At 48.9% G+C, this 27,241-nt stretch overlaps 1 protein-coding gene across 1 annotated transcript; it reads left to right on the top strand.

The window, feature by feature from the left end:
- Window positions 1-5,369: 5,369 nt before the first annotated feature.
- On the top strand, window positions 5,370-7,006 carry LOC112885602 (basic salivary proline-rich protein 2-like). Its single transcript, XM_025951188.1, has 4 exons — window positions 5,370-5,706; window positions 5,848-5,986; window positions 6,082-6,559; window positions 6,665-7,006. The coding sequence occupies exons 1-4, from the start codon at window positions 5,370-5,372 to the stop codon at window positions 7,004-7,006; spliced, it is 1,296 nt and encodes a 431-aa protein (XP_025806973.1).
- Window positions 7,007-27,241: the final 20,235 nt, after the last annotated feature.

The following is a 27,241-nucleotide window of genomic DNA, read 5'->3' as shown; positions in this document are numbered from 1 at the left end:
TGGGTAGAATGGTTCTTGTCGAGATTGTTTTTTCTTATGCTGTAAAACCTCTTGATTCACTTTCTAGACGTGGATGTTTTTTTTAGCTAGCTTCTAAAGCCACAGAAGCTGCATTATTATTCTTCAAGCAAGTGACACTTGAGCCATGAGTATGCAGTGTTGCAATCAGCTGATTGTGATGGACCAAAAGGCCGGCATACATGCAAAAATGAGAAAGGGAAAGAAGTGAAATGCTACCACACTCTATATATACATCCTCCATCGATCTACCCAACAACCATACAACACTTAGCTAGCTGCATCATTTGTGCCCTAAATCAAACTGTAGCTAGCAGGCATACACGCACACATTCATGACAGGCATCAGCATGGACAGTACACTAGACTACTGCTGGTACAGTGGAATTGATGAGCTGCATGCATGCGAGGGTTAGAACTGCAGACCAGTTGGATCAGAGATGGGACTTGCATTGGGGCTTGTCAATCTATTGCACACAGTGGGAGCTGTCTGAGAGATGGTAGGAGCTAGGGAAGTGTGAGCTTTGACGTGAGAGGTAAATTATTGAGCTGGAAAAGGGGTGAAGGAACCGAGAAGATCCGACGAACGAGCACGGAGGGCGCAACAAACAACAACGAGAAGAAACATCACGCGTTGGAGATCGGTGACGGCCGGGCACGTCTGTCCATGGATAACTACCTGACAATGCATAGCATAGGACTCTGATCCTACCTGACCTTTTATAACTTGTTCACAACTCTACCGTTCTAATACTTGACTTCAAGCAAGTAGTATCAGCTCACTTAAGCATGTACCAACTCTACCATTCATTTTGACAAATGCTGCAAGAAAGCGTTTTGCAACAATCTGCATATAGCTAGTGTGATCTGATCCAGTGCCTGTCCATCAAAAAACAAGCCTTAATGGAAAAAAAATTTGGATACACCTAATTTAAATGATATCATAGCCGGTGTAGCCCTGCAAACGAGCATGGGAGTTCAACTTTCTCCGGACATAGTCGTCCTGCATGTCATCATGGCAAAAGTTGTTCACTTCTCTCTCTCTCTCTCTCTCTCTAACTCATTGAAATGTTTTTCTTCTGAAACCGCGCAACTTTCTTTCTCTCACTCATTCCCCTCTCGATCAGCTAGCTAGCTCAGCTGAATGTTTCGGCATCTTCTGACTACGACCTTGAGTGAAAGGCACTACTCCACTCCCCATTTTTTCCATTTTAGGTGTAGGAGAACATCACATGATCATCATTATAATAATACTGTTTCCCCACGATTATTCACCTTCCTTTCACTTAATCTTTATTGAAATATTATTAAAGTGAATAGGTAAGGAGCGTCTGCATCTATATTACATTTCGCAAAAACAAAATAAAATAGATAATGCCCGCGCGACACACACTATTATCCTTGGCTACATGCCAGCCCAATATAATTTGGCTGACGGTATGAATATTCATGACGGGTTTTATCCGTCATGAAAATTCGAGTTTCCAGCAGTGACAAGGAAGCAAACCCAGGTAGCTACCTTTCAAAGAACAGATTTACCTACAATATCTTTCTAGATCTCATTCTTCCAAGTAGGGCAGTGATGCCATTTGGAATGTAGTTTAGCTCACTAACTGGGATTGCAATTTGTGGGACAGAAGCATGCAGTGATGTAGAGAGGAATATTCCACATGATTGAATAATGGGGGGATTTTATTCATATATGTTTAGAACCTTGCATATGCTTGGCTCTATATGATACACCCGACAGCAATTGTACATATTGCTAGGTCTTCTAGCTAGTTAAGCTCTAGGACATGTGGAATAATGGTCTCCGGAATGAGGCATCATTGACATGTTCTTGGACAAAACTGCACCCACATTTGCAAGTTGTTTGGAGTTACTCTTTTTAAAACATATACATTTATATAAATACCGTAGATATGGACCATTTGTAAATATTATAGGCAATAGCAGTTGCTAAAGTTCTAAAAGATTAAAAGGGGACAAGTTTCTGTAAAATTTCTTTGTTGCTTCTGTAAAATTTGGGAGGAAGAAACAAACAAATCCAACAATTGGGAGCTGAGCATGGGGGGTAGCTAGGGGACAAGTTCTGAGATGCACTATGCATTTTGGTGAATAATAATGTTGGTTTGATTGAAAAGGGCACTCTATCCTAGGGCTAGCCGGGGCTTTTGGTCTCTTGCATATATACAAGGAATAAAAGAAGAAAGAGATGTGCCAACCCCCAGGTGGGACATGCAGCAAGTTGGAATTTTTAGAGGGGGAGAGAATGAGAGAGATTGGAGGCTTCACCACAGAGTAGCAAATGGAGGCAGTGTACTGCTGTAGTAGTGAAGTAGCTAGCTAGCCATGAACAAGTTAATCCTTGGGAGCATATGCAATGTCACCAGACAGGATGCTCCATCTTGCTTGGAAGCATGCTTTTGGACCCTTGTTGGTTGTGGTGAATTGTCACTTTTTGGTGTTGTGGATGGATGTGGATTGCCCTCACAGCTGCACAATTGGAGGCTTCTGGCTCTCTCTCTCTCTTTCCAGCGTATACTTGGGGTTACTTTTCTTTGGTAATTAAAATATTACACAGGCATGCTTATAGGAAATGTTAGCTGGTGTGTTCTGGTCGTACCAATCAGGCATTTTACCTGATATTGACAGCGTTGAACTACCTACATTAAAATTCCAAGGCCTCCGACTAACTAGGCCATAGAAATTTCACAGGACTCTGATATAGGAACTAGAAAAATAACCCTCTTGTCGGAGAAAATCTCCAGCCGGGTGGCGGAATGCACCCGCCTAATCCTAGTTAACATGGGTTTGGAGGAGACTTAGGAGCACTTGATTGATGGGTGGATGAACGCAGGAATGACACGAGGATTTTCGAGTGGTTCGGGCCGCCGGAGCGTAACACCCTACGTCCACTTGGGAGTTGTATTGACTGTGTATGCCTGGATGCAACTTAGCTTGAACTTAGCTTGAGTTCTAACAGGTGCACTCTCCTTTTATAGTCCAAGGGGAGTGCTTACACTGCGCGGGGCCCCGACAGGTGGGACCAGCCAACAGGAGCCTGTTCTATGAGATATGGAGATCTTTAGCTCCTCACTGTAGTCTTCACAGTTGGGAAGTTGATGTGCGTATCGACAGCCTCGATATGGTTTTGTGCCACCTTGCCGGCACAGTGCCTGCTGTCAGTGTTACGTACAGTGGAAGACGTGCTGTCACTGTTGGGCTAGAGCCCTTTGTCAGGCGTAGGAGCTGCGCTGACCCGCCGCGCCGTTACCTCCGCGCGCACTGTGGCAGCGCACGCCTTGGCGCTCCTGTTGCAGGCCATCATCACCCACGCGCGCGGCGCCGTGATGGGACTGTACGCCGCTTGTGCACAGTATATAGTGATACGACGCGCCGCCTTGGAAACAGGTGGGCTTACCGTGATGTCAGCCTACCTGCCTCGTGTGTCAGTGGCAGGCCATACTTTTGACTTGGGCGCCCCCAGCTCACCTACCCGTATTTAATGCGGTAGTTGGGCTGGAGCCCCATGAAGGGCCTTCCGCTACGGGCACGTGGCAGGGCCTGCCCCGCTCCGATCGTGGAGGCGGCACGTGGCGGCACCGGACCCCTTCCCGGGGGGAGGGGGGTCCGGGCCCCCGAGGCCGGTCGGAGCGGTCAGACCCGTGGAGGTCTGGCCCCCACACGTGGCGGCCCCGGACCTCCCTGAGGAGTCCGGGTCCGCGAAGGCCACCCGAGAGCACTCCTACCCTCATGGGCGCGTGGAGGCCCCGGACCTACAAGAGCATGGGGAAGGTCCGGAGACCATGATCTCAGCTGTCAGGCCCGGGCCGTATGCCATGTCACCCAGAGGACGAGGAGGGGGCTACGGATAACGGGACGCTAAGGGTCTGGACACCCTAGCAGGAGGTACCCCTGTTCGTATGTACCGACAGAGGCCCCCAGGCCCACCACGGGTGAGGAACGAACCCGTAGGTGGGGCCATATCCCAGCGTTGCGCCGGGTGGACAGCTTACTCCCGTCGGGAAAGGGCATGAATGTCTTTTTCCCCTTAGGGGAATCCTCGAGGGGCCCATCCTCCGCCCGCGCCGTGCACGTCAGGCGGTTCAGATTCTTGTCTTATTCGAGCCGGCCCCGCGGCTCGGGCGGTTCGGATTCCTCCTTCCCCCTGCCTCCAGTGGCCACTCCTTTGACTAGCGGGCCCGGCCCACCGGTCATTGAGCGTGAGAGGAGGGGGCCTGGTGCAGGCAGCCGTCCGGCTTCTCCTCAGTCACCGCGGAGCTCGAGAGGGCAACAACTTTTAGATAAAAGGTAGGCTCCGGAGAGACTGGCTACCTTTTCGCTCTTGCCTTCAGCAGACGCCGCAGCGCCCCTTTGTCTCCGCACGCACATTTGCATTCAGCTTCCTTGCGCTCGGCATCCCTTCTCCTTCCTGCTCCCTTGCAATCGCAACGCCCATCACCATGTTTTCGCTCCCTTTTCCGCGCCGCTTCCAAAGCCAGACCCAGCTGGACCTAGTGTGCCGCCTTCTGGGATGGATTGCACCGGAGCACGCCAGAAAGATTAGGGCCGGCAAAATCCCCCTCCGCGACCTTGCCGCGGGGGAGTTCATCCTCTTCAACTCGTACGCCATGTGCGGGTTGGTGACTCCGATCTCCTCCTTCTTCCTCCTGCTCCTGGAGGAGTTCGGCCTCCAGCTTCATTACCTCACCCCCCACTCCGTCCTCCTCGTGGCGGTCTTCGCCCACTTCATGGAGATGTTCATGGGGGTCCGCCCATGCACCACCATCTTCAGGTATTTTTATACCTTGGTCGGGACAGGGAGGAGCAAGCGCGAGGTCGGCGCTTACTACTTCAAGCTCCGGCACGGAATGGCGAACTCCTACATCAGCGCCTTCTCCAGCTCCAAGTGGGAGGACTGGCGTGAAGGTTGGGTCATCGCCGAGGCCGACCCCCACAACCGCCTGGAGCTGCCAACAGAGGGGCCTCAGAGCGACCGGAGCACCTGGAAGGCCAAACCGTCGATGCCGGAGGAGCTCGTTCCGGTCCTAAACCGGGTCAAGGAGCTGGCGAGGGGCGGCCTAACATCCATGATGGTGCTGGGCGACTTCCTGAAGCGGCGAATCGCTCCCCTGCAGCAGCTGACCAGGATGGCCTACATGTACAAGAGGTCAAACGACTGCTGCAAAATCGCGCGTGGGCCCGGCACCGACTTCACCAGGGTAGAGTTGGAGGTCGCGATCCGGGGAATGACCGGCGACGCGTTCAGCCCGGAGTCCCTGGTCCTCCCAAGCGGGGTCAAGGCCCTGTGCGAGGACCAGGCGTTGCGGTCGTCTGTTCTGGCGTCGATGCCGACCCTCGACGAGGGTAGCCTGGCGGTCCGACAGCAGGGAGGCGACCCCAATCGCGGGATTCACATCCCTAGCACCTCCCCCAACCGCCAGCAGCGCGCCAGCCAAGGTCCCAGGGGGCCAAGTCCCGGAGGTCCGGCCCCCGCCGGGAAGGGGAAAGATAAGGTGGCGGTGCCGAAGCACCGCCACAAGGACAACGTGGGTGCCGCCCCGACTCGGAGGGACGACGAGGCTCAGGGGGCAGCCCCCGCGCGGAGCAGCCAAGCAGAGGGGTCCAAGTCCCAGAGGCTCCAGCGCGGCGACGGCTCCTTCGTCGGGGAGCCGGCCCCCAAACGCCAGAAGACGGCGGAGGCGGAGAGGCAGAGCAGAGCTCCACCACCTCCGCCGCAGCGCCAGCAGCCAGAGAGGAGACCGGTAGGAAGCGCAGCGGCTTTCTCCGGAACAGCAGATTCTTCCGCTGCCATTGATGTCGCAGCGTCCAGTTACACCACCACCGCTGGAGCCGAGGCCGCAAACCCCGCCCCCGCCGCCAAGAGCGCCAGCGGCTGGGGACCACCACCAAAGGTCCGGGGGATCCTCGGCGGGAACAAAGGTCCCCCCAATCGCCCGGGGCGGTTGGGAGTCGTACGATTTCGTGTAAGTGGTCTTCCTTGGAATTTTTTATTTCTCCATTTGTCCTCCGGGCCCTAACCCCGTTGGCATATGACAGGCCCGCATCCGACGTGTCTGCCGGCGACGCGCTAGCTGGGGGGTCCGGCCCCCAGCCAGTACCTTCCTCATCCCCTGCTGGGGAGTCAGCGACAACTCCAGCAGGGTCTCCGCCCGCGCCAGCACCAGGAGCTGCCGGACCCAAAGGTCCGGAGCCGGAGGCCACCACACCTCCAAGGCCCGAAGCCGCCCCCCAGGAGGAGGCCACCGGACCTGCTGCGACGACCGAGGCGCCAGCAGCTGCAGCGGCGCCGGACGCCATGGCGGAGCCCCCTCCAGCCAAGCCAGCAGCAGAGGAGGCTGCAGTAATGGCAGAGGCGGCAGCGCCGGAGGCTGCGGAGGTGCTGGAGGTCGCAGAGGTCGCCAGCACCACCACTCCACCTGCACAGGAGGAGGAGCCGGAGGTGGTGCTGGGGAGGCGCCTTCTCCCGAGCCCAGCGGAGATCCCCCTCCCCCGCCTCTTTGCCAAGAGCCAGCAGGTACAGGAGGAGCTGGAGGCGGGCATCCGCCGGGAGTGAGAGAGGCTGGAGGCGGGGCGCCTCTGGCTCTCCGACTGGGAGCACTGCCTGGGGGACCGCATCAAGACCGCCCGCGACGCCGGGGAGCGCACCGAGCTCGCGCTGGAGCGCGAACTCCTGCAGGAGCAGCTGCAGAGGGCTCTCGACCAAGAGGCAGCAGCTGCCCAACAGGAGAGAGCGGCCGCACGGCGGGAGAAGAATGCCACCGAGCGGGAGCTCGTGGTGGAGATGCGGGTGAATGCGGTGGCGGACAGGGAGAAGATCACCCTGGAGCTGGCCAACCAGGCCAAGGTGGTGGTGGAGGTGACCAAGGAGCAGGAAGCTGCCCTTGCAGAACGGGAGGCAGCCGTGGCGGAGAGAGAGGCCAAGGTTGCCGCCCGGGAAGAAGAGGAGGTAGCCCGGCTCTAGGAGCTCCAGGAGCGGGAGGCGGCCGTGGAGGATGAACTGGCAGCCAGGACCCGAAGGCTCCAGGAGAAGGAGGTGGCCCTCCGGGAGAGGGAGGCCAAGGTGGAGGAGTTCCTGGCGGAGCTGCGGCACCCCAATCCAAAGATTGGTGCTAACAATGTACGAGTACTCGAATAGACACAAAGTACTCATACATTACTCAAATGGAGACAGAGTTCATACATAGCTTACATAGTTCACGGGATTACAACGGTGCAAAACGAACGATATACACGACAGCTAACAACATTATGATAATAAGAACTAAAAACACATGCAGCAGCAGCTCTTTCTCCAACGACTGCTCCATCTACCACCTTGGGTGCGGACGCGCCCTACTCGTAGTCCTCCGGGACGTAGTCTGGATCGGGCTCCTCTGAAGGGTATCAACAACGTTTGAGTACAAACGTACTCAACAAGTTCCACCTCGCCACGGAGGGGATTGCCAGAATAAATGCAATGCACAAGAAATAACATGCAAAATGCAAATCAAATGCCTCACCCTGAGACATTTCCCTTACCAGTTCATCTCAGGTAGCTCAATCTAGTTGTTAGGACCACACCACAACTTGTCCTAACCGAGGACACGGACCATTCGAATGGATTGTACACTCTGCAGAGGTCGCACAAACACACACGCTCGAACTTCTCTAGCGAACAGCCCGACATAGCTGACACCCAGCCATAGCATCACCCCAGCCTAGCCGTCCAATCCCTCGGGTCCTAACCACGCTCAGTCTACACCCATATCATAAGCAACCTCAACTAGACGACTGTCAGGTGAGCTAGTGGGATTAAGCTAAACCCTGCCCACACAGGGACGTGTGGCCGCACTAAAATAAGTCAGGTGAGATGTCGAAACAACTCGGTCCTTAGGCTCACCAGGGCAGCCTCCAACTCGAGTCCACCACCAAGGTGGCACTCGCACGTAAGTCTACCACCATGGTAGCGCTTACTCCCAACTCACCCATCTGCCCTGGTCTCACATCCCATACCATTCCATCATCAAATATCCAAGGGCACCAAGTATGATCATGCAAGACATCATAGCAATATGCAAGCAAAGCTCATGCAGGGGGGGTTCACTCAATCACTCGGCTCAATATCTCATGTGGATCCTATAATGCAGGCTTCTACAGGTAGCCTCACTTGGGTTCAACGTGATCAAAGGGTCGGTGAAACTTGCCTTCGTTCTCGTCGTCGTCGGCGTCGCCGCGCTCCTGGTCTCCTGGCCCCTGGTCCTGCTCCGGGACGGGCTCTGCTTCGGAGTCCGCGTTTCGGGTTGTTTCCGGCTGGGATTTTGGCACTAGGACGTGGTGCAGGGCACAAGGAACGTGTGGGGAGGCTCGGCTGAGGTAGGGAGGGGCTGCCGTCGGCCAGCGACGAGTCGCCGCGGGCGGCGCCATGGGCACACGCGGAGGGCGCGGGGAAGAAGGGCTCTTGGCTCGGCTGCAGGCTGGACAGGTGGCTCGGGTGGAGGGAAGGCTCGCTGGGTGGCTGGGCTGGCCGGCGCAGCTCCAGTAGGGAGATCGATGGTGCACTTGGTGGCTCAACGGGGAAGAAAGAAAAGAAAGAAGGGCTCGGCTCTTACCAGCAAGATGAACGAACAAGAACGGCGCGGCAGGGGGTTTCTATGGCAGCTCACGGCGACTTTTATAGACGGGAGTGCAGCGGCGTGCAGCGCTGGTCGCCGGTGTAGCGGGGACCCGCGGCGCACCGAGCACGTGGGCGAGCGGCGAAAGGCGCGGCTTGCCGCTGTAGCTTCGAGGTGCGCGTGCACGCGGCGCCGTGACAAGACGGGGAGCAGCGGGGTGACGGGTTAGGTGGGGCAGCGAGACGCTCGGCGGCGTGGAGAATCGCGACGGCGGGATGCTCGGCTTGGTCGCTGACCGGCACGCGCACGCGGCGTCACGATGGGCGGCGGCCACGAGGAGCTGGGCAGCGAGGCAATGCAGCAGCGATGGGCAGCAGCGGGATTCTTGCCTTGGCGTGCCGTGTGAACGGCGACGAGCGGCAGCAGGTCAAGTGGCGTTGCTTGGTGCTGCAGCGGGGTGTTGGACTTGGAGAAAGTCACTGCAACGGAGGGCAGCAAGGCAGCAAACAGCGAGGAGGCGGCGTTGATTTGCAGCAGCAGCAAGGATGCTGGTGTAGAGCAAGAGGAAAGCGACATGGGCAGCACTGTGCTGTTATAAGAGGAAGAAAGAAGAAATGCCAGCAAGGATGATAGTAGCAGAAGCAGCAGCATGCATCAAAGTTGCCAGGAAGAAGACGATGCATGAATGGAGTAGCATCGAGCTGCTTGTGGGAAAAGAAAGGCGGAGCAGGCTGGTCGGCAGGAGAGAGAGAGAGAGAGCAGAAGGGCCTAGCCCAAGGGAAATTATTCATCTTTTCTTATTTACTTGCTTGCTTAGCTGGTTGATTAATTAGTCAACTAGCTGATCTGATCTTGATTGACCTCGCTTAATTAGAAGATGAAAACTGGGGCGTTACAAATCTACCCCACTTAGAAGGAATCTCGTCCTCGAGATTCGCCATCTTCGAAGAGGTGGGGGAACTCTGCTCGAAGCGCATCTTCGCATTCCCACGTGGCTTCCGCTTCCGTGTGTCGACTCCACTGCACTCGGCAGATGGTGACACTGGATGTCCTGGTTCGCCGGGTCACCTTGTCCAAGATCCTCACGGGTACTTCTTGGTACCGTAGGTCTTCTTGCAAGTCGATGGTATCTTGAACCACTTGCTCTTCCGGTACTCGCAGCCACTTCCGCAGTTGGGACACATGGAAGACATCATGTATACCCGACATCTCATCCGGCAAGCGAATCTTGTATGCAACAGCTTCAACTTTCTTGAGGATTGGGAAGGGTCCGATAAAGCGTGGGGCTAGCTTTCCTCGCACTTGGAATCTCCGAGTTCCACGAATCGGGGAGACCTTGAGGTACACGTGGTCCCCGACGTCGAAGCTGATGGCGCATCTTCTTTTGCCGGCATAGCTTTTCTGGCGTGACTGAGCTTCCTTGAGGTTCTCCCGGATTTCTGCCACTTTATCTTCCGCAGCTGCTATGAAGTCCGGTTTCTCGATAATGCGGTCTCTGACCTCTGACCACATTAACAGGGTTCGACACTTCTTTCCATAGAGCGCTTCATACGACGACATCTTCAAGCTGGCTTGGTAGCTATTGTTGTAGGAGAACTCTGCGTACGGCAGGCTATCTTCCCAATCCTTGCCATACGTGAGCACACAAGCTCTTAGCATATCCTCCAAGATTTGATTAACTCTTTCTGTCTGTCCGTCTGTCTGAGGGTGATAAGCAGAGCTGAAATCCAACTTAGTACCAAGGGCTTCATGCAAGCTTTTCCAAAAACTGGACGTGAACTGTGCTCCTCGATCAGACATGATCCTCCTTGGTATACCGTGTAGCTTTACGATACGGTCGATGTACAGCTTTGCTAGTTTTTCTCCGCCAAAAGTGGTGCGCATAGGGACGAAGCGTGCCACTTTCGTGAGACGATCAACTATCACCCATACAGAGTCATTACCGTGCTTGGTTCTGGGTAGACTGGTAATGAAGTCCATACCTATCTCATCCCATTTCCACACAGGTACGGGCAATGGCTGAAGCAAACCATTTGGCTTCTGATGCTCTGCTTTGATCTGTTGGCATACGCCACATCGGGCAACAAAACGAGCAATGTCACCCTTCATACCATTCCACCAATACTTCTCCTTTATAGCCAAGTACATCTTGGTACTACCCGGGTGGATGGAGTAGGCCGAGTTATGTGCCTCATCCAGAATGGTCTGACGGAAGTGACCATGTCTAGGGACACACAACCGGTTTCTGTACCACAAAACTCCATCCTCATCCACTCTAAAGGCTTCAGACTTATCCTCTTCCATTCTGGCCTTGATGTTTGTCAACCTTGAGTCATCCTTCTAAGCTTCCTTGATCTGATCATCCAGGACGGGCTGCACACTAAGGTTGAAGTTGCATGCACGAGACACAACTCTTAGGTTCAGCTTTGCCATCTCTTCACTCAGCTCCGGGGCTTGAGTTATCAAGTGGTGGCAATACGCTTTCCGGCTTAGCGCATCAGCCACTACGTTGGCTTTTCCTGGATGGTAGTGTATCTCCAGGTCATAATCCTTGATCAACTCTAACCATCTTCTCTGCCTGAGGTTGAGATCCGTCTGTGTGAAGATATACTTGAGACTCTTGTGATCTGTGTATATCTCACACTTATTCCCGATCAGGTAGTGTCTCCATATCTTCAGAGCATGGACGACAGCAGCTAACTCTAGGTCGTGTGTAGGGTAGTTCTGCTCGTGAGGCCGGAGCTGTCTTGAAGCATAAGCTACTACCTTTGGCGAGGAGGCAATCACCAAATCACCGGGGCCAGAACAACCCGAAGCCTCCCGACACACGGTGGCTTCAGGGTTTCCGTCCCGGAGCAGCAGGTCCAGATCCTTCTCTAACATGAAGAGGGATCCAGGCGCGTTGGCCTCCTGAAGATCAGTGGCCGATTCGCACAAGCCGGGTTGAGTCCGACCATGCGAATCCCTAGATTGGAACAAGTCCAAACCAGGGGAAGTTGTCGCGACACCAGAAGAAGTCGAGCTTGGAACAGATTCCATCTCGACCTGTGCCGCGGAAGCGTGGAGCGACAAGTTATCGAGCTCGTCGACAAACTTGTCGAGGCCGCTGCGAAGATCCGCAGCGACGGTTTTTGGCGTCATGTCGACGAGGAATCACCGAAAGTTGCCCGCACCATCTGCGATGCAAACCCACGAGCCAAAAACAAGCGTCGTACCCTGAGAGGGAACTGACCTGATGAATTTAAAAGATGCCATCGAGCTCGCCGGTAGATCTTCAACGCGCTCCCCTACCTGGCGCGCCAGCTGTCGGTGTTTAACCGACTGCCCACCGAGGGATATACCCAAGGTGGTAAGTTTTGGGTGAGTGAACGTCGAGATCAGGAACTCGAAGGTGTGAAGAACACAAGACTTTAGACAGGTTCGGGCCGCATGGAGCGTAACACCCTACGTCCTGTGTGGTGGTTTGTATTCTCTTTGGTGTAGAATGACCTAATGATCTTCCCCTTTGAGAGGGGTCCCTGACCTCCCTTATATATCCGAGAGGCCAGGGTTACAAAGATGCTAACCAACCCCCTCCGAGGAATCACACTAGAATTGATCTCGAGTAGATCCTATCCGTGTTGGTTAGCTCTATCTCCTATTTAAACGGGATAAACAAGAGATAAACAAAATGAATAAGAGATAAGACGGGCTTAATCTCTTAAACTCCGTAACATGCCCAGCCCGGTGGCCCCGGGTCTGACAACCTTTCCCTCTTGCATGAGGACACAACCACGACCTTGTCTCGATGCTTCGCAATAGATAACAAAGTTCTTGTGATTATCTGGCAAGGTCAACACTGGAGCGGTCGTCAATCTCTTCTTCAACTCTTGGAAGCTCTTCTCACATGCTTCTGACCAAACAAAAGCTTTATCCTTCCGTGTTAACTCGGTCATAGGCTTGGCTATCTTGGAGAAACCTTCAATGAATCTCCGATAATAACCAGCTAATCCCAAGAAACTTCTGACTTCTGTGGTGGTGGTTGGTTGCTTCCAATCTGCAACGGCTTTCACCTTCTCAGGATCCACTTCAACTCCCTCTGCTGTGAGAACATGTCCCAAGAAGCTAACTCTCTGCAACCAAAACTCGCACTTGCTGAACTTGGCATACAGCTGGTGGCTTCTCAACTTTTCCAAAACAACTCTAAGGTGTTGCTCATGCTCCTCTGCACTCTTGGAGTAGATCAGGATGTCGTCAATGAAGACAACAACAAACTGGTCTAACTCATCCATGAAAACCTTGTTCATCAAGGAAATGAAGAAGACAGGAGCATTAGTTAAGCCAAACGGTACTACGGTGAACTCATACTGTCCATACCGAGTCCTGAAGGCAGTCTTCGAGATGTCTTCTGCTCGGACTCTCATCTGGTAGTACCCGGATCTCAAGTAAATCTTGGAGAAGAACTTGGCCCCTCATAGCTGATCGAACAGATCATCTATTCTTGGTAGAGGGTACTTTATTGTTCTTGATGGTGACTGCGTTGAGTTCCCGGTAATCAACGCATAACCTTTGACTTCCATCCTTCTTCTTGATAAAGAGAACTGGAGCTCCCCATGGTGATGCTGCTGGTCTAATGAAACCCTTCTTCTTCAGCTCTTCCAACTGCTTCTTCAACTCTGCCATCTCAGGGGCTGCTAGACGATAAGGGTTCTTGGAGATGGGTTTAGCTCCTGGCAGCAGCTCTATGGTGAACTCTACATCTCGTTCTGGCGGCATACCGGGTAAGTCTTCAGGAAACACATCCTCAAACTCATAGACTACTGGCACATCTGCTGGTGACTCTGCTTGGAGGTTATTCAACACAGCCTTGAGCTCGGGCAAGTCACGTGGAAAGGTGCAAGTAACAGTGATTCCTTTACGGTTGGTACATGCTATGTTGCCACGGTGTCTTGTCAACCAATCCATCCCTAGGATGACATCAATTCCACGGGAGGCAAGAACCACTAGGTTGGCTCGGAACTCTACCCCACTTAGAATAATGGGGACGCTATTCACTCCCATGTAACAAGGGATATGACCTCCTGGTGACTTAGTCATTAAGGGCCTCTTAAGGGCTACCATAGGTATACTATTTGCTTCCACAAAGTGTGATGATATGAAGGAATGAGATGCTCCAGAATCAAAAAGTACTGATGCAAGAACTGATCGAACCAGAAACTCACCAAAGAGTACTCCTGGGGCATCTTCTGCTTCCTCTACATGCACATGATTCACCTTTGCCTTGCCAAAGGACTGCTGACTCCTGGAGGGTGCACCACGGTTGTTCTACCATCCTGGTGCTGGCACGGAGTTGGAGTAGACCGACGTTGTTGGCTGCCTCTTGTAAGGACAGTTGGCTATAAAGTGACCGGTCTCTCTGCAGTTGAAGCATGCCTTTGGGTTGGTCACCTGGCTAGCACCCGACTGCTGAGGGCGGCTATTAACCTGAGTCTTCATCTGCGGAGCTGTCTGTGTGTGCTGGGTGTTCTGACTTGGCTGCCTGAATGAGCTAACCGGTGCCCTGAAGGTGGTGGCACTCTGAGCTCTCTGCCTCGACTGTGCTGGGTGCTGAGTCCTTTGAGTCTTCTCTGTCTGGAAGGTCCTGCCCTCAAACTTCCTCTTGCGTTCCTTGGCTTCTTCTATCTTGCTCTCCTCAGCTGTGAGAGCCGCATTATACATATCCACAAAGCTGGCATGCTTGGTGGCTTGGACTATTGTCTTTAACTCGGGCTTCAGGCCACGGAGGAAGTAGAACTGCTTCTTGGCATCATCCTTGCATTCCTCAGGAGCATAGCGAGCCAACTCGTTGAACTTCTCAAGGTACTCCCCAACTGTCAAGTTTCCCTGACGGATGTCAATGAACTCCTGCAGCTTGCGAGTCATGACCTGCTGGGGAATATGGTGCTCTCTGAACAGCTTGACAAAGTCATCCCGAACCATGTTCTCGGCCGTGGGATCTATCTCATAGTGAGCCTCCCACCATGCTAGGGGTGCTCCTATAAGCTTGTCAGTGGCCAAACGAACCTTCTCCTGTTCATCTGCCTGTATATTCCGTAACTTCCTTGCCATTCCCTCAACCAATCTTCTGCATCCATAGGGCTATCCTTCTTGCTAAACTATGAAGGGTGCGTGTGGTTGAACTCCTTAATCTTGCTCATGCGGTTGTGGGCTGGCAGTCGACGTTTGTTCTGGTGGTGCTGGTCATCCTGATTATTCTCATTGTTCTGATTATTCTGATTATTCTGGTTATTCTGGTCATCCTGATTATTGTTGTTCTGATTCATGAACTGGCGTAGCTCTGTTCGAAGGCCATTCATCATCTCAAAGAAGTCACGGAACATGCCCACCATGTCACTCGGAAAAGGGAGTGGCGGGGGTGGTGGAGGTGGCATGCTGCTCGTTCCTTCTACAAAGTTCCGGTTCCGGTTCTGGTTCTGATTCTGATTCACCTCTCTTCCTTGGATCTGGCTGACCTCATCCTCACCAGCCGTGTTGAGACGGTTGGAGCGACAAGACATCTGTAGTTAACAAATGCGAACGATTAGGTTAACGCGTTGCATTTTTAGGGTGGATATTTTTTATTAGATTATTAACAGATTATTTGGCATATTATTAAGCGATTTATCGCTATTATTACTACTCTTGTGATGATCTTCTCTTCTCTTATACACACAAGATACACACAAGCAGCAAACATTCAAGCAACACACATGCATTCATTCAACAGGAAGTCCAAAGAACACAACAAGACAACGATACAGCGATCCGATACAGCGATACGGTACAACTGGAACAAGCTAAGGCTCGACTTTAAGAGTCGGCCGGACCAGCAGGCTGGGAGGGTCCTACGAGCGGAATCCCATCAAGGATTGGATATTCGACGGTATTCTCGTGTTGGCGGTCCTTGCACTTGGCGCTTGGCGCGCTCGGTCAAGTGCATCTCTCGGAGGAGCTGGCTGTGACGATCCGCCTGCTCCCTGAGCTTCTCTTCCGCCAAAACAACGCGACATTCGGCTTCGGCGGCTCGAGCTTCCGCCATAGCCAGAGTCACTTTGGCCTTCCGCCAGCGGGTTTTTGCGTCCTTAGCGCATTGGGTGAGAACCCTTAAGCGCTCTCGCAGCATGTCACACAGGTCATCCAGACTGAGCAAATAGCCGGACATGGCGACAACTATGGGGTCCTTCTCTGATGCAGCGAGTCCCCAGGTTCCCAAGTTGCGGATCCTTGCTGCCCAAGCTGGACGGTTCCGATCTAAGGGTGGGAAGTACTTCATGGGGGTGCAGCCTAGCTGCCACTCGAAGATCTGGCATAAGTACCGCAGGGCCTTGCGCGCGGCAAGTTGGTAGGTGTCCTTCAGGCGGTGTCCCATGGTGGTGACACTCCACGGCTTCATCTCCAAGTACTTCTCGCTAGCGCCGACATATACTGTGACTTCACAGTACTCGGTGCCGCATTCCATGAACTCTCGCCCTACGTACTCCTGAAAGGACCTCAAGATGCCTAGAGGGGGGTGAATAGGCTACTCTGCAACTTAAAAACACTTCGAGCACGGTTAGCAACACAAGTGTCCGGATACTCCGGATATATGTCCGGATACTCCGGATATAGTGTCCGGAGTTTCCGGAGATAATGTCCGGACTATCCGGGTATGAAAGAAAGTGCTACTAATCACAGATAGAGATGCTGTAAATTGAATCCAGTAAATTTAGAGGGACTAGTGGTACCTCTGAGATGTTTCTCACCAGTTGTCTTACTCCTGAGACTTATACAATGATAGATCGCCCTCAAACCCTAAAAGGTTAGTCTCACAAGCAAACAAATGCAAATGTACACTAAAATTGCGAGAGAGACACAGAATTTGTTTCTCGAAGTTCACTCCCAAAGGAGCTACGTCTCCGTTGAGGAAGAATTCAAGAGACGGTGCTCAAGAACTCCTATGCTCCTCTTCCAAGGGTGAGACCAACGCTCAAACCCTAGGGTCACTTACTATGGATTCCTCAGAGAGGAAAGAAGATTACAAACCAGCTGTGATGCTCACAAATCAATCACGCAATCACAAGCGACGCCTAGCCGTCTAGGAGCTTGGAGCTCCAAGAGTAATAAACTAGAATCCATGGCTAGACTTGGATTGATGTGCTCAAGAGATGAAATCAAGGCTTACTTGCACAATCTTAGCTCTTGCAACAATCTCACTTCAAACCCCAAAGAAAATCACTCAAGAATGGAGCAAATGGGGAGTGAGAGGGCTCTCTTTTGTTTTTCTGCAGTTCTGGTCGAAAATGAGCAAGAGAGGGAGAGTGAGTGGGGGTATGGGGGTATTTATACCCCCTCTCCCAGAAACTAGCCGTTGGGAGAGCGGTACCCGGAAACTCCGGGTATATGTCCGGATACTCCGGACAAGGGAGTTTTGCAGACCGGTATCAGTAACCCGGATACTCCGGGTATACGTCCGGATACTCCGGATATTCTGTCCGGACATTCCGGATTGAGACCCGGACACTCCGGGTTAGACATAGAATTTCACATGCAGATCCTTTTTGAGTGTTGAGATAGTTTCTATGATTTTTGAGGGTTCTCTTGAGCACAACCACCATGTCTACACTAGTGGATCAAAGTTCCCCTTGATAGTACGGCGTTCCTATACTCAATTTCAAAAATAAAATATAGTCTTTTAGTACTCTTGAGAACGCCGCTTTTCTTATCCTTTTTGAGGGTTCACGTTTTGCCATATGCTTTGCTCATTCACCATTAGCACCTGCACACATACTTAATAACACGATTAAATATACATGTGCTTTGTCATTTATCACCAAAACCCACTTAGGGGCCTAGATATCTTTCAATATCCCCCTTTTTGGTGATTGATGACAACCCACATGTATCTCATTTGATAACCATAGAAATATAATCTTAAGCATGTAAAGAGCTCCCCCTTAATGTATGCCATGAATTTGAATTTCAAATTGACTTTTCTAAAGTCAAGATTGGCATATTAGAAGAAGATATGGAAGCTCTTTATACATTCTACAGTGGGGTGAGCATGTGTGTGCTGAAAAATGTGTGATGCAAATATCATGTTATATAATCAAGAAGAACTAGCGTTTGAACAACATAACCCGGAGTCTCCGGGTTTAAATCCGGAGACTCCGGACCATGTGTCCGGAGTATTCGGAAGAATCTCCGGACTATCCGGACCATCAGGTCAAAACACAGAAAAATAACATTGCATCATAATCAAGTTAAGATCACACTATTAGCTCATCCTTAAAAACAAACTACAAACTAGTAAACAACAGAGTAGCACACATTACAAAGTTCCTCACACCACATAGTTCTTAATGAGAATTGTTCAAGAGAAACGATAAGACATAAAGTTGATACAAAGCCCAAATGAGTACATAAATGACATTTTCACTCCCCCTTTATCATCAAGTGCTAAAAAGGAAATGAAAAGTGGCAAGAAGGTCTTCTACTCATCATCATCTTGGGCATCTTCATCGGAGGTGTCCTCATCCTCATCCGAGTCGGGAATTTCGCGGTAGTTTGGAGGTGCTTCTTCCTCGGTCTCTTCCTCTTCATCAAATATCTCTTGGCCACGAGGAGGAGAGCAACGAGATCGTGTAGGGGCACGGGTGCGCTGACGTGGGCGAGGAAGAGGGGCATGAGTAGCAGCAATGGCGGCCTCATCCGCAGCATCCCATTCGGCAAATGGGTCATCAAACTCGGGCAACTCATGGTATGGATCCACCGGAAGCCCCAAATGACTTTTAATCTCAATAATGTCACGGCGGTTTTCATTTATCTCTTGAGTTGCAGTGTTGCACATGCAGAAAATGCTCTTAAGAGCCCGCTTGATAAAGGAGTCATGGTGACCACGGCGAGAAGAAGATGGACCCGAATAAGATGGAGCTGGGTCAAACCTTGGGTTTCTTGTGGCACCGGCATGAAGAGGAGGAGCGTGCGGTGCATCACCGGACCGAGGACGAAGGTGTAGAGCAGCATGCTTGCAATCCTTAGGAAATGTGACCTTGGTAACCCTCTCAATCATATACATAATGTAAGGAGCAGATGGTAAAAACTTCTGTGGATCATTCATCGTCCTCCTTAACTCATTCCAAATGAAGTCCATAATGGAGAAGGGTCGCCCACCGGGCATAACACGGGCAAGGAGATTGCAAGCAAAGTACCTAAGATCAGTGGCATCACCATCCTTAGCATCAATGGTGGCACGAAAGAATTGGTTCATGGTGTAGTAGAAGGGTTGGAGAGTGCTTGCATTGCCGGCTTCCACTAGAATAGGATTGTAGAAAAGAGCCGGTAATTGACTTGGCTTCAACTGATGTTCCACATGAATAGGATCTCTCTTCTCATCCTCTGAGCCAAGTCCAAGGAGTCTAGAGAATATCATGTAATCAACTCCATATTTCACTCCCTCGGTGGTCCAAAAGAAGGCAACTTGCCTTGCATCATAAAATAGAGAGGAGTGAAATTGAGCAAGAATCTCCTCATTCCAATCATACCGAAATCCCATGATGTCATAGAGACCAAATTCCTTGCACTTTGCAATAGCTTGATTGAAAAATAGGTCATTCATCTTCTCAAAATAGGCCCAATCAATATACTTGCAAGGGACAATAGGAGCTTTGCCCTTGCGCATAACAACAGAGGAGTAGAAATCTTGATGCAGCTGACACCAAAATCTCCTTTTCAAATTCTCGGCCTTCTCATATTTGTAAACATCCTCCTTTCGTGCATCAGTGAGAGCCACAGTTTGCTTGAAATAGTTTCTTCCCATGGAAACAGTAAACTCAGTGAGAATTTGAGGACGGGCAAGCTTTGGGCACCTAGGATATTGGTGTTGATCTTGTGGATATTCAACTTGAAGACGAGGAGGAGTGCGAGGGCAGATATCCCAAGCAAGTCCCCGTCTTGATGGATTTGCCCGAGAAGGAGGAGGCACTGCCATGCTTGGCATCATATATGGAGCTTGACGAGGTGGACGAGCTTGTGAGCTACTTCCAGCAGGCTCTTTGCCCGGACGGTGACGAGGACGAAGTTCTCTTGGAGGAGGACTAGGAGGTGAAAATTCCTCCTCTTGGATTTGAGGATCATGACGGCGTTTTTGCCGCCTCTGACCGGAAGAAGCCGGTGCACGCTCACGTCCCATAGCCTGGACATAGGATATATCGATTAGGAGCAAACTAGAAGCAATAGGAATGAGACTCGTAGGCTGAAACTCTAAGAGTCCGGAGAGCCCGGATATATGTCCGGATACTCTGGACCATTCGAAGTATCCGGACAGTACATCCGGAGTCTCCGGGCATCGACATATAAACCCTACTTTCATGAAATCTAGAGATTTGACCATGGGATTTGAATGAAATTTGGGGCACAAGCTGCTGCACATGAGGGAAGGTAATGCCCCAAAGGATATCTAGTTTTGACCACTACATTGAGAGATCGGGCAATTTGAAGTTGAATACCTTGATGAAGAGGAAAACACGGGAAACTTCAAATCCAAAGCGTCTCCGGAGATTCCGGACGAGAGAGAGCACTCCCTTCACCGATTTGCAATCCTTATGGGAAGAGATGGTGGAAATCGCCCCTTGGGCGAGTGGGAGGCAGTGGAGAGGAGTTGAGGCGCGGTGGAGGTGAAAAATAAGAGATAGAACCGTGTTTGACCGACCCCCCCCCCCCCCGCGGTATATATATGATGGTTTTACCATCCGGAATATCCGGCTCCCCCTAGAACTGAGATGAATTTCAAGGATGATAGAATTGAATTTTGATATGAGAGATCTAGAGATTTGAGAGGCTTACTTAACTTGAGACTAACCAGCAATCAACAATGGGAACAATAGTCTCAAGTAAGCAAGAGAAGATTCAAATTATTTTGAAAGTCACACTCCTAGTGGTTCTAGTAGATTTTTCAAAAACAATTTCTCTATAGCACTCAAACATATGCATGATCTCAAACTAAGTTACAAGAATCCAAAATATTTAGCTCACTCCTCAAGGTACAAAACCTTTGCTCATCAAGTGGTTTAGTGAAGATATCGGCTAGTTGTTTATCGGTGCTCACATGACTTAAAACGATATTTCCTTTGGCTTCATGGTCTCTCAAGAAATGGTGCCTTATGTCAATATGTTTGGTTCTTGAGTGGTTAACGGGGTTGTTAGCTAGCTTGATCGCACTCTCATTGTCACACAAAAGTGGAATCTTGCTAAACTTACAACCAAAGTCGCTCAAGGTGGATTTCATCTAAAGTAATTGTGCACAACAAGCACCTGCAGCAACATATTCGGCTTCGGCAGTGGATAAGGCAACAGAATTTTGTTTCTTGGAACTCCAAGACACAAGGGACCGGCCAAGAAATTGACAAGTCCCCGATCTACTCTTCCTATCTACTTTGCAACCGGCATAATCCGAATCGAAGTAGCCAAGTAGATTGAAAGTGGAGCCCTTGGGATACCACAGGCCAAGGTATGGAGTGTAAACTAAATATCTTAGAATTCTCTTAACAGCCATAAGATGACATTCCTTAGGATTAGCTTGAAATCTTGCACACATACACACACTAAGCATGATATCGGGCCTAGATGCACAAAGGTAAAGAAGGGATCCAATCATGGAGCGATATACCTTTTGATCTACGGCCTTGCTATCTTCATTTAGATTGAGATGTCCATTAGTCGGCATGGGTGTCTTGATAGGCTTGGCATTCTCCATGTCAAACTTTTTAAACATATCTTTGGTATACTTGGTTTGACAAATAAAAGTTCCTTTCTTGAGTTGCTTAATTTGAAAGCCAAGAAAGAATGTCAACTCTCCCATCATGGACATCTCGAATCTCTTTGTCATGATCCTACTAAAATCCTCGCACCAAGATTGATTAGTAGAACCAAATATAATGTCATCGACATATATTTGGCACACAAAAATTTCTTTGTCAACTTTGCGAGTGAAAAGAGTAGGATCGGCCTTGCCTATCTCAAAGCCTTTCCTCAAGAGAAAATCCTTAAGACATTCATACCATGCTCTAGGAGCTTGCTTAAGCCCATAGAGCGCCTTATGGAGCTTGTAGACGTGATTAGGTAGCTTGGGATCTTCAAAACCCGGTGGTTGCTCAACATATACCAATTCGGAGATTGGTCCATTAAGAAAAGCACTCTTCACATCCATTTGGTATAGCTTAAAATCATAGTGAGTTGCAAAGGCAAGCAAGATACGAATTGACTCAAGCCTAGCTACGGGTGCATAAGTCTCACCAAAATCCAAACCTTCAATTTGTGTGAAGCCTTGAGCAACCAACCTTGCTTTGTTTCTTGTTACCACGCCATGTTCATCTTGTTTGTTCCGAAATACTCACTTTGTTCCAATGACGTTTTGCTTGGGTCTTTCTACCAAGGACCAGACTTCATTCCGTGTGAAGTTGTTCAATTCTTCTTGCATGGCCATCACCCAATCCGGATCATTCAAAGCTTCTTCAACCTTAAGTGGTTCCAAAGAAGAAACAAACGAGTAATGTTCACAAAAGGTTGCTAAACGAGAACAAGTAGTTACCCCTTTGTTTATGCTTCCAAGGATGTTATCTACGGGATGATCCTTTTGGATAATTTGATGAATTCTTGGATGAGGAACTTGAGCTTCATGTTGTATAGGCTCGACTTCTTGTTCAGCCTGAGGTTGATCTTGATGTGGAGATGACGGTTCTTCTTCTGTAACCCGGATACTCCGGCCCTGTGTCCGGATACTCCGGACAGGGGATCCGGAGTCTCCGGACATATTACCGGAGTTTCCGGGTTGCGCCGCGGAAGTCGATGTAGATGACCCTTTGAACATCAACACATCATCATCATCTTGATCCTTTTGTTCTTGTGGCTTTATTTCACCAGTGGCTAGCTTCTTGATCGCCTTGCTTGGTGATTCTTCCATGCCTACAACATCATCAACTTGCTCTTCTTAAGAGCCATTAGATTCATCAAATGTCACGTCACACGCAACTTCAACACAACCGGAGGTTTTGTTGAAGACACGATATCCATGAGCATTTGAGGCATAACCAAGAAGAAAACCTTCATCAACTTTAGATGCAAATTTAGAGTTCTTGGGCTTCTTGTTAAGAATGAAGCACTTACTTCCAAAAACTCTAAAATATGACACGTTAGGCTTTTTACCAAGAAGAAGCTCGTAGGCCGTCTTGTTCAAGATCTTGTGAAGATAAAGACGGTTGATAGCGTGGCATGCCGTGTTGATTGCTTCCGCCCAAAATTGATCCGAGACCTTGTATTCATCAAGCATTGTCCTTGCGGCTTCAATGAGAGTTCTATTTTTCCTTTCAACAATTCCATTTTGTTGTGGAGTATATGGAACGGAGAACTCATGCCCAATGCCCTCTTCTTCTAAGAATTCTTCAATGTTGGTGTTCTTGAATTCGGTGCCATTATCACTTCTCACTTTCTTGATCTTGGTTTCGAATTCATTTTGAGCTCTTTTTGCAAATTTCTTGAATGTCTCTTGCACTACACTTTTGTAATGCAAAAAGAATACCCAAGTGAAACGAGAATAATCATTAACAATGACAAGTCCGTATTTATTACCACCAATGCTTATGTAAGCCACCGGGCCAAAAAAATCCATGTGTAGTAGTTCAAATGGCTTGACGGTGGTTATGATGCTTTTTGACGGATGAGGAACACCAACTTGCTTTCCGGCTTGACAAGCACTACAAATACGATCTTTCTCAAAAGAAAAATTTGTTAGTCCTAGAATGTGATCCTCCTTTAGGAGCTTGTTGAGATTTCTCATCCCAATATGAGCTAGTCGGCGATGCCATAACCAACCTAAGCTAGACTTTGCCACCAAGCATGTATCAAGTTGAGCCTTTTCTTGTGAAAAATTCACTAGATAAAGCTTTCCCTTGAGTACACCCTTGAAGGCAACGGAGCCATCGCTTCTCCTAATGACGGTCACACCTTCGTTAGTAAATAAACAATTGAAACCCGATGCACAAAGTTGTAATATGGACAACAAATTATACCCAAGAGATTCGACTAAGAGAACTTTTGAAAGAGAGAATTTTGAGTTTAGACCAATGTTACCGGTACCAAGCACTTTTCCCTTTTGATTTCCGGCAAAAGTAATGTAGTGATCATCATTTGATTCTTTCAAACTTTCAAACATGCTTCCTTCTCCGGTCATATGATTTGTACATCCGCTATCAATCACCCATGTTGATCCACCGGAGAAATATTCCTACAAAATAAGATTATTCCTTTCTTTTAGGTACCCAACAATACTTGGGTCCTTGAGTGTTAGTCAAAAGTACTTTGGGTACCAACACATGGCTTTTCACCTTAGTGTTCCATGAGCGGTGACCCACAAATCTAGCAACCACTTTACCATGGTGGTTCCTAGTTAAAACATAATCCGCATAAAATGACATTTGAGATAATGTTTTTAGTGTCTTTGGTGCTTGGAATTTGTCTTGCTTCAAAGAGGATGCAACAATTTTGGCACCTTCATCACATGTTGTGCCTCTCTTGATAAACTTGATTTGACTTAACCCTTGTTTCTCACTACTTCTCCTATGGATGGGAGTTGTCATGTTCACTAGGCCTCCTCTTGCCCCTAAGGCGGCCTTCTTGTTATTCTTGACATAAGGAATGGTTTTAGAAGTGCCATCTTCATTTTTTCCTAGTCCCTTACCTTTCTCAAATCCATATTTGCTTAAGTATCTTGAACCAAATCCCTTTGTGTGCTTCTCAAACTCACCTACCTTTGGTGAGGGATTTGTCTTGAGTACTTCCTTGTGAGATAGTGCCTCTTCTTGCACCAATTGGGTGAGCCTACTAATCTCTTTCCTCATGGCTTGCATTTCGGCATGGTTAGTCACACAAGTTTGAATATCAACAATAAAGCATCGTGCACAACCATTACTAGTTGAAGGACTAGATGACTTTGATGCCTTACAAGTGTTAGAGAAACTTACTAAGAGAGTGCTAACTTTAACTTCAAGTGCCGTGTTCATGACTTGCAAGCTTGTTAAGCTTTCTTGAAGTTTATCATTGTCTCTCTTTAAGCTAGCATGAGTGTCTTCAACTAAAAGAAGTTCTTTAGTTAAGTCATCCACTTTCCTCTTTTCACTAGTAAATGACTCTTCTACCTCAAGAAGCATGTTATTCTTTGCTTTTAGAGATTCTCCAAGCCTCTTGTTTTTCTTCCTTTCATTGGTAAGGTGCTTTTCAAGAGTTTTGGACTTTTTTCTCTCAAGCCTAAACAATTCCTCTTGTGATTCAAGAGTCTCATCTAGATCATCTAGTTTCATTATTAATTTCATTATTGTAGTTGCCGCACTCTTGCCATATTGTTTAATAAGACTAGCAACTTCATCATCATCATCTATTTCATCATCCGATGAGTTCGGGGATATTACCTTTGAGTTCTTTGCCATCAAGCATATAATTGGATCTTGATCTTCATCATCGGTGAGATCTTCAAACAAGCTTGATTGATGTGAAGATAAAGTCTTGAATGCCATGGTTGTAATATCTTCATTGTCGGAGTTGCTTTCTTCATTTGAATCCTATTCTTGACCAAGATGAGCTTCACCAACATGCTTTTTATATCTTGGCTTATCCCTCTTGGATGAACTCTCCTTGGCATTCTTATTCTTCTTCTTTTCCTCCGGACAATCCACAATGAAATGTCCAATTTTCTTAAAACCAAAGCATGGCTTGCTTGATCTTCTTCTTGATTCATGCTTGTTTTTGCCAAAGTTTCGAAAATTGCCCTTCCTTAGAACTCTTCTAAAGTTCTTGATGAAAAAGGCCATTTGCTCATCATCAAGCCCATCATCTTCACTATCACTAGAGTCATCAATCTTTGAGGGTTGGATTGCTTTTTCCTTGCCTTTCAACTTAGCTTGAAGAGCCAACCCATTATTTTTTGCAGCTTGCTCTTGTAGATCGGCCAAATCTTAATTTATTTTGACTCTCTTCAATTGATCATGATGAGACTCAATTCTTCCAAGAACATTCTCGGCAGTGAAATGCTTGAAACCCCTCTCCGCTCTTATCAAACTAGGTAATGTGACATCCCTAGCCATGTAGACGGTTAAAAGCTTATCCACTATCTCACGATCACCCCATTTGTCTCCACCAAGAGACTTGATTTGATTGGTGATCTTTTTCATACGGTTATACATCTCCTTGACGGTTTCATCTTTCTTCATGGAGAATAGACTTAGTTCATCTTCCGAAGTCTTGATTCTTGATTCTTGGACTTTTCTTGACCCTTGATGATTTATTTGGAGTGTGTCCCAAGCATCCTTGGCGGTAGAAGAATCTTCAATTTTGTCAAACTCTTCCGGACTCACGGAAGAGTGAAGAATGTTCAATGCTTGGTAGTTTCTTTGTAAGACATATGCTTGCACGGGTGTTGTAGCTTCTCCATCTTCTGGGATCTCACACCCTACTTCAATGATTTTCTAAAGATCCTTGTGAATTGCACTTAAATAACCAAACATTTTGGTCTTCCATTGATTATACCCCGTTCCATCAAAATAAGGGGGCTTTCCCATGTGAATTGAAGCATTGTGATCACTAGGAATTTGAAATGTGTAGTCATGAGCCACTTGGTGATAGTTGACTCTTTTCTTCACCTTTGAGGAACTTGAAGATCTTCTCTTGTAGTCATTATCCGAGTCATCACTTGACTCGATTATAACTTTGGTGCCTGATTTCTCTTTCTTTCTTTGCAATTTCTTCTTCTTCCTCCAAGCCTTCCATTCTTGAAATGACATCTCATCGTCGGTTGTTTCCAATTCTTCTTCCTCTTCTTGTAGCCTGTTCTTTTTCTTGTCTTCTGATTTTTCAAATGACTTCTCCTTCTGAACTTCAACCATTGGATCGGTTTGACCCTTGGATGAAGCGTCACTCGACATCTTGACTCTCCAAGCGGTTAAGCTTCAAATATGGAGAACCTCGCTCTGATACCAATTGAAAGGACCTCAAGATGCCTAGAGGGGGGTGAATAGGCTACTCTGCAACTTAAAAACACTTCGAGCACGGTTAGCAACACAAGTGTCCGGATACTCCGGATATATGTCCGGATACTCCGGATATAGTGTCCGGAGTTTCCGGAGATAATGTCCGGACTATCCGGGTATGAAAGAAAGTGCTACTAATCACAGATAGAGATGCTGTAAATTGAATCCAGTAAATTTAGAGGGACTAGTGGTACCTCTGAGATGTTTCTCACCAGTTGTCTTACTCCTGAGACTTATACAATGATAGATCGCCCTCAAACCCTAAAAGGTTAGTCTCACAAGCAAACAAATGCAAATGTACACTAAAATTGCGAGAGAGACACAGAATTTGTTCCTCGAAGTTCACTCCCAAAGGAGCTACATCTCCGTTGAAGAAGAATTCAAGAGATGGTGCTCAAGAACTCCTATGCTCCTCTCCCAAGGGTGAGACCAACGCTCAAACCCTAGGGTCACTTACTATGGATTCCTCGGAGAGGAAAGAAGATTACAAACCAGCTGTGATGCTCACAAATCAATCACGCAATCACAAGCGACGCC

The sequence above is a fragment of the Panicum hallii genome, chromosome 3 (genome assembly GCF_002211085.1).
Source record: "Panicum hallii strain FIL2 chromosome 3, PHallii_v3.1, whole genome shotgun sequence".
Lineage (NCBI taxonomy): Eukaryota > Viridiplantae > Streptophyta > Magnoliopsida > Poales > Poaceae > Panicum > Panicum hallii.
The sequence above is the reverse complement of the archived record's forward strand: the minus strand, read 5'-3'. Positions and strand labels throughout refer to the sequence as shown.

Coding starts and splice junctions, on each gene's coding strand:
- LOC112885602 (XM_025951188.1), top strand. CDS start 5,370: ATGCCGACCCTCGACGAGGGTAGCCTGGCGGTCCGACAGCAGGGAGGC. Junction 5,707..5,847: donor CGGGGAGCCGGCCCCCAAAC/GCCAGAAGACGG, acceptor TTGATGTCGCAG/CGTCCAGTTACACCACCACC. Junction 6,560..6,664: donor TCTTTGCCAAGAGCCAGCAG/GTACAGGAGGAG, acceptor GACCGCATCAAG/ACCGCCCGCGACGCCGGGGA.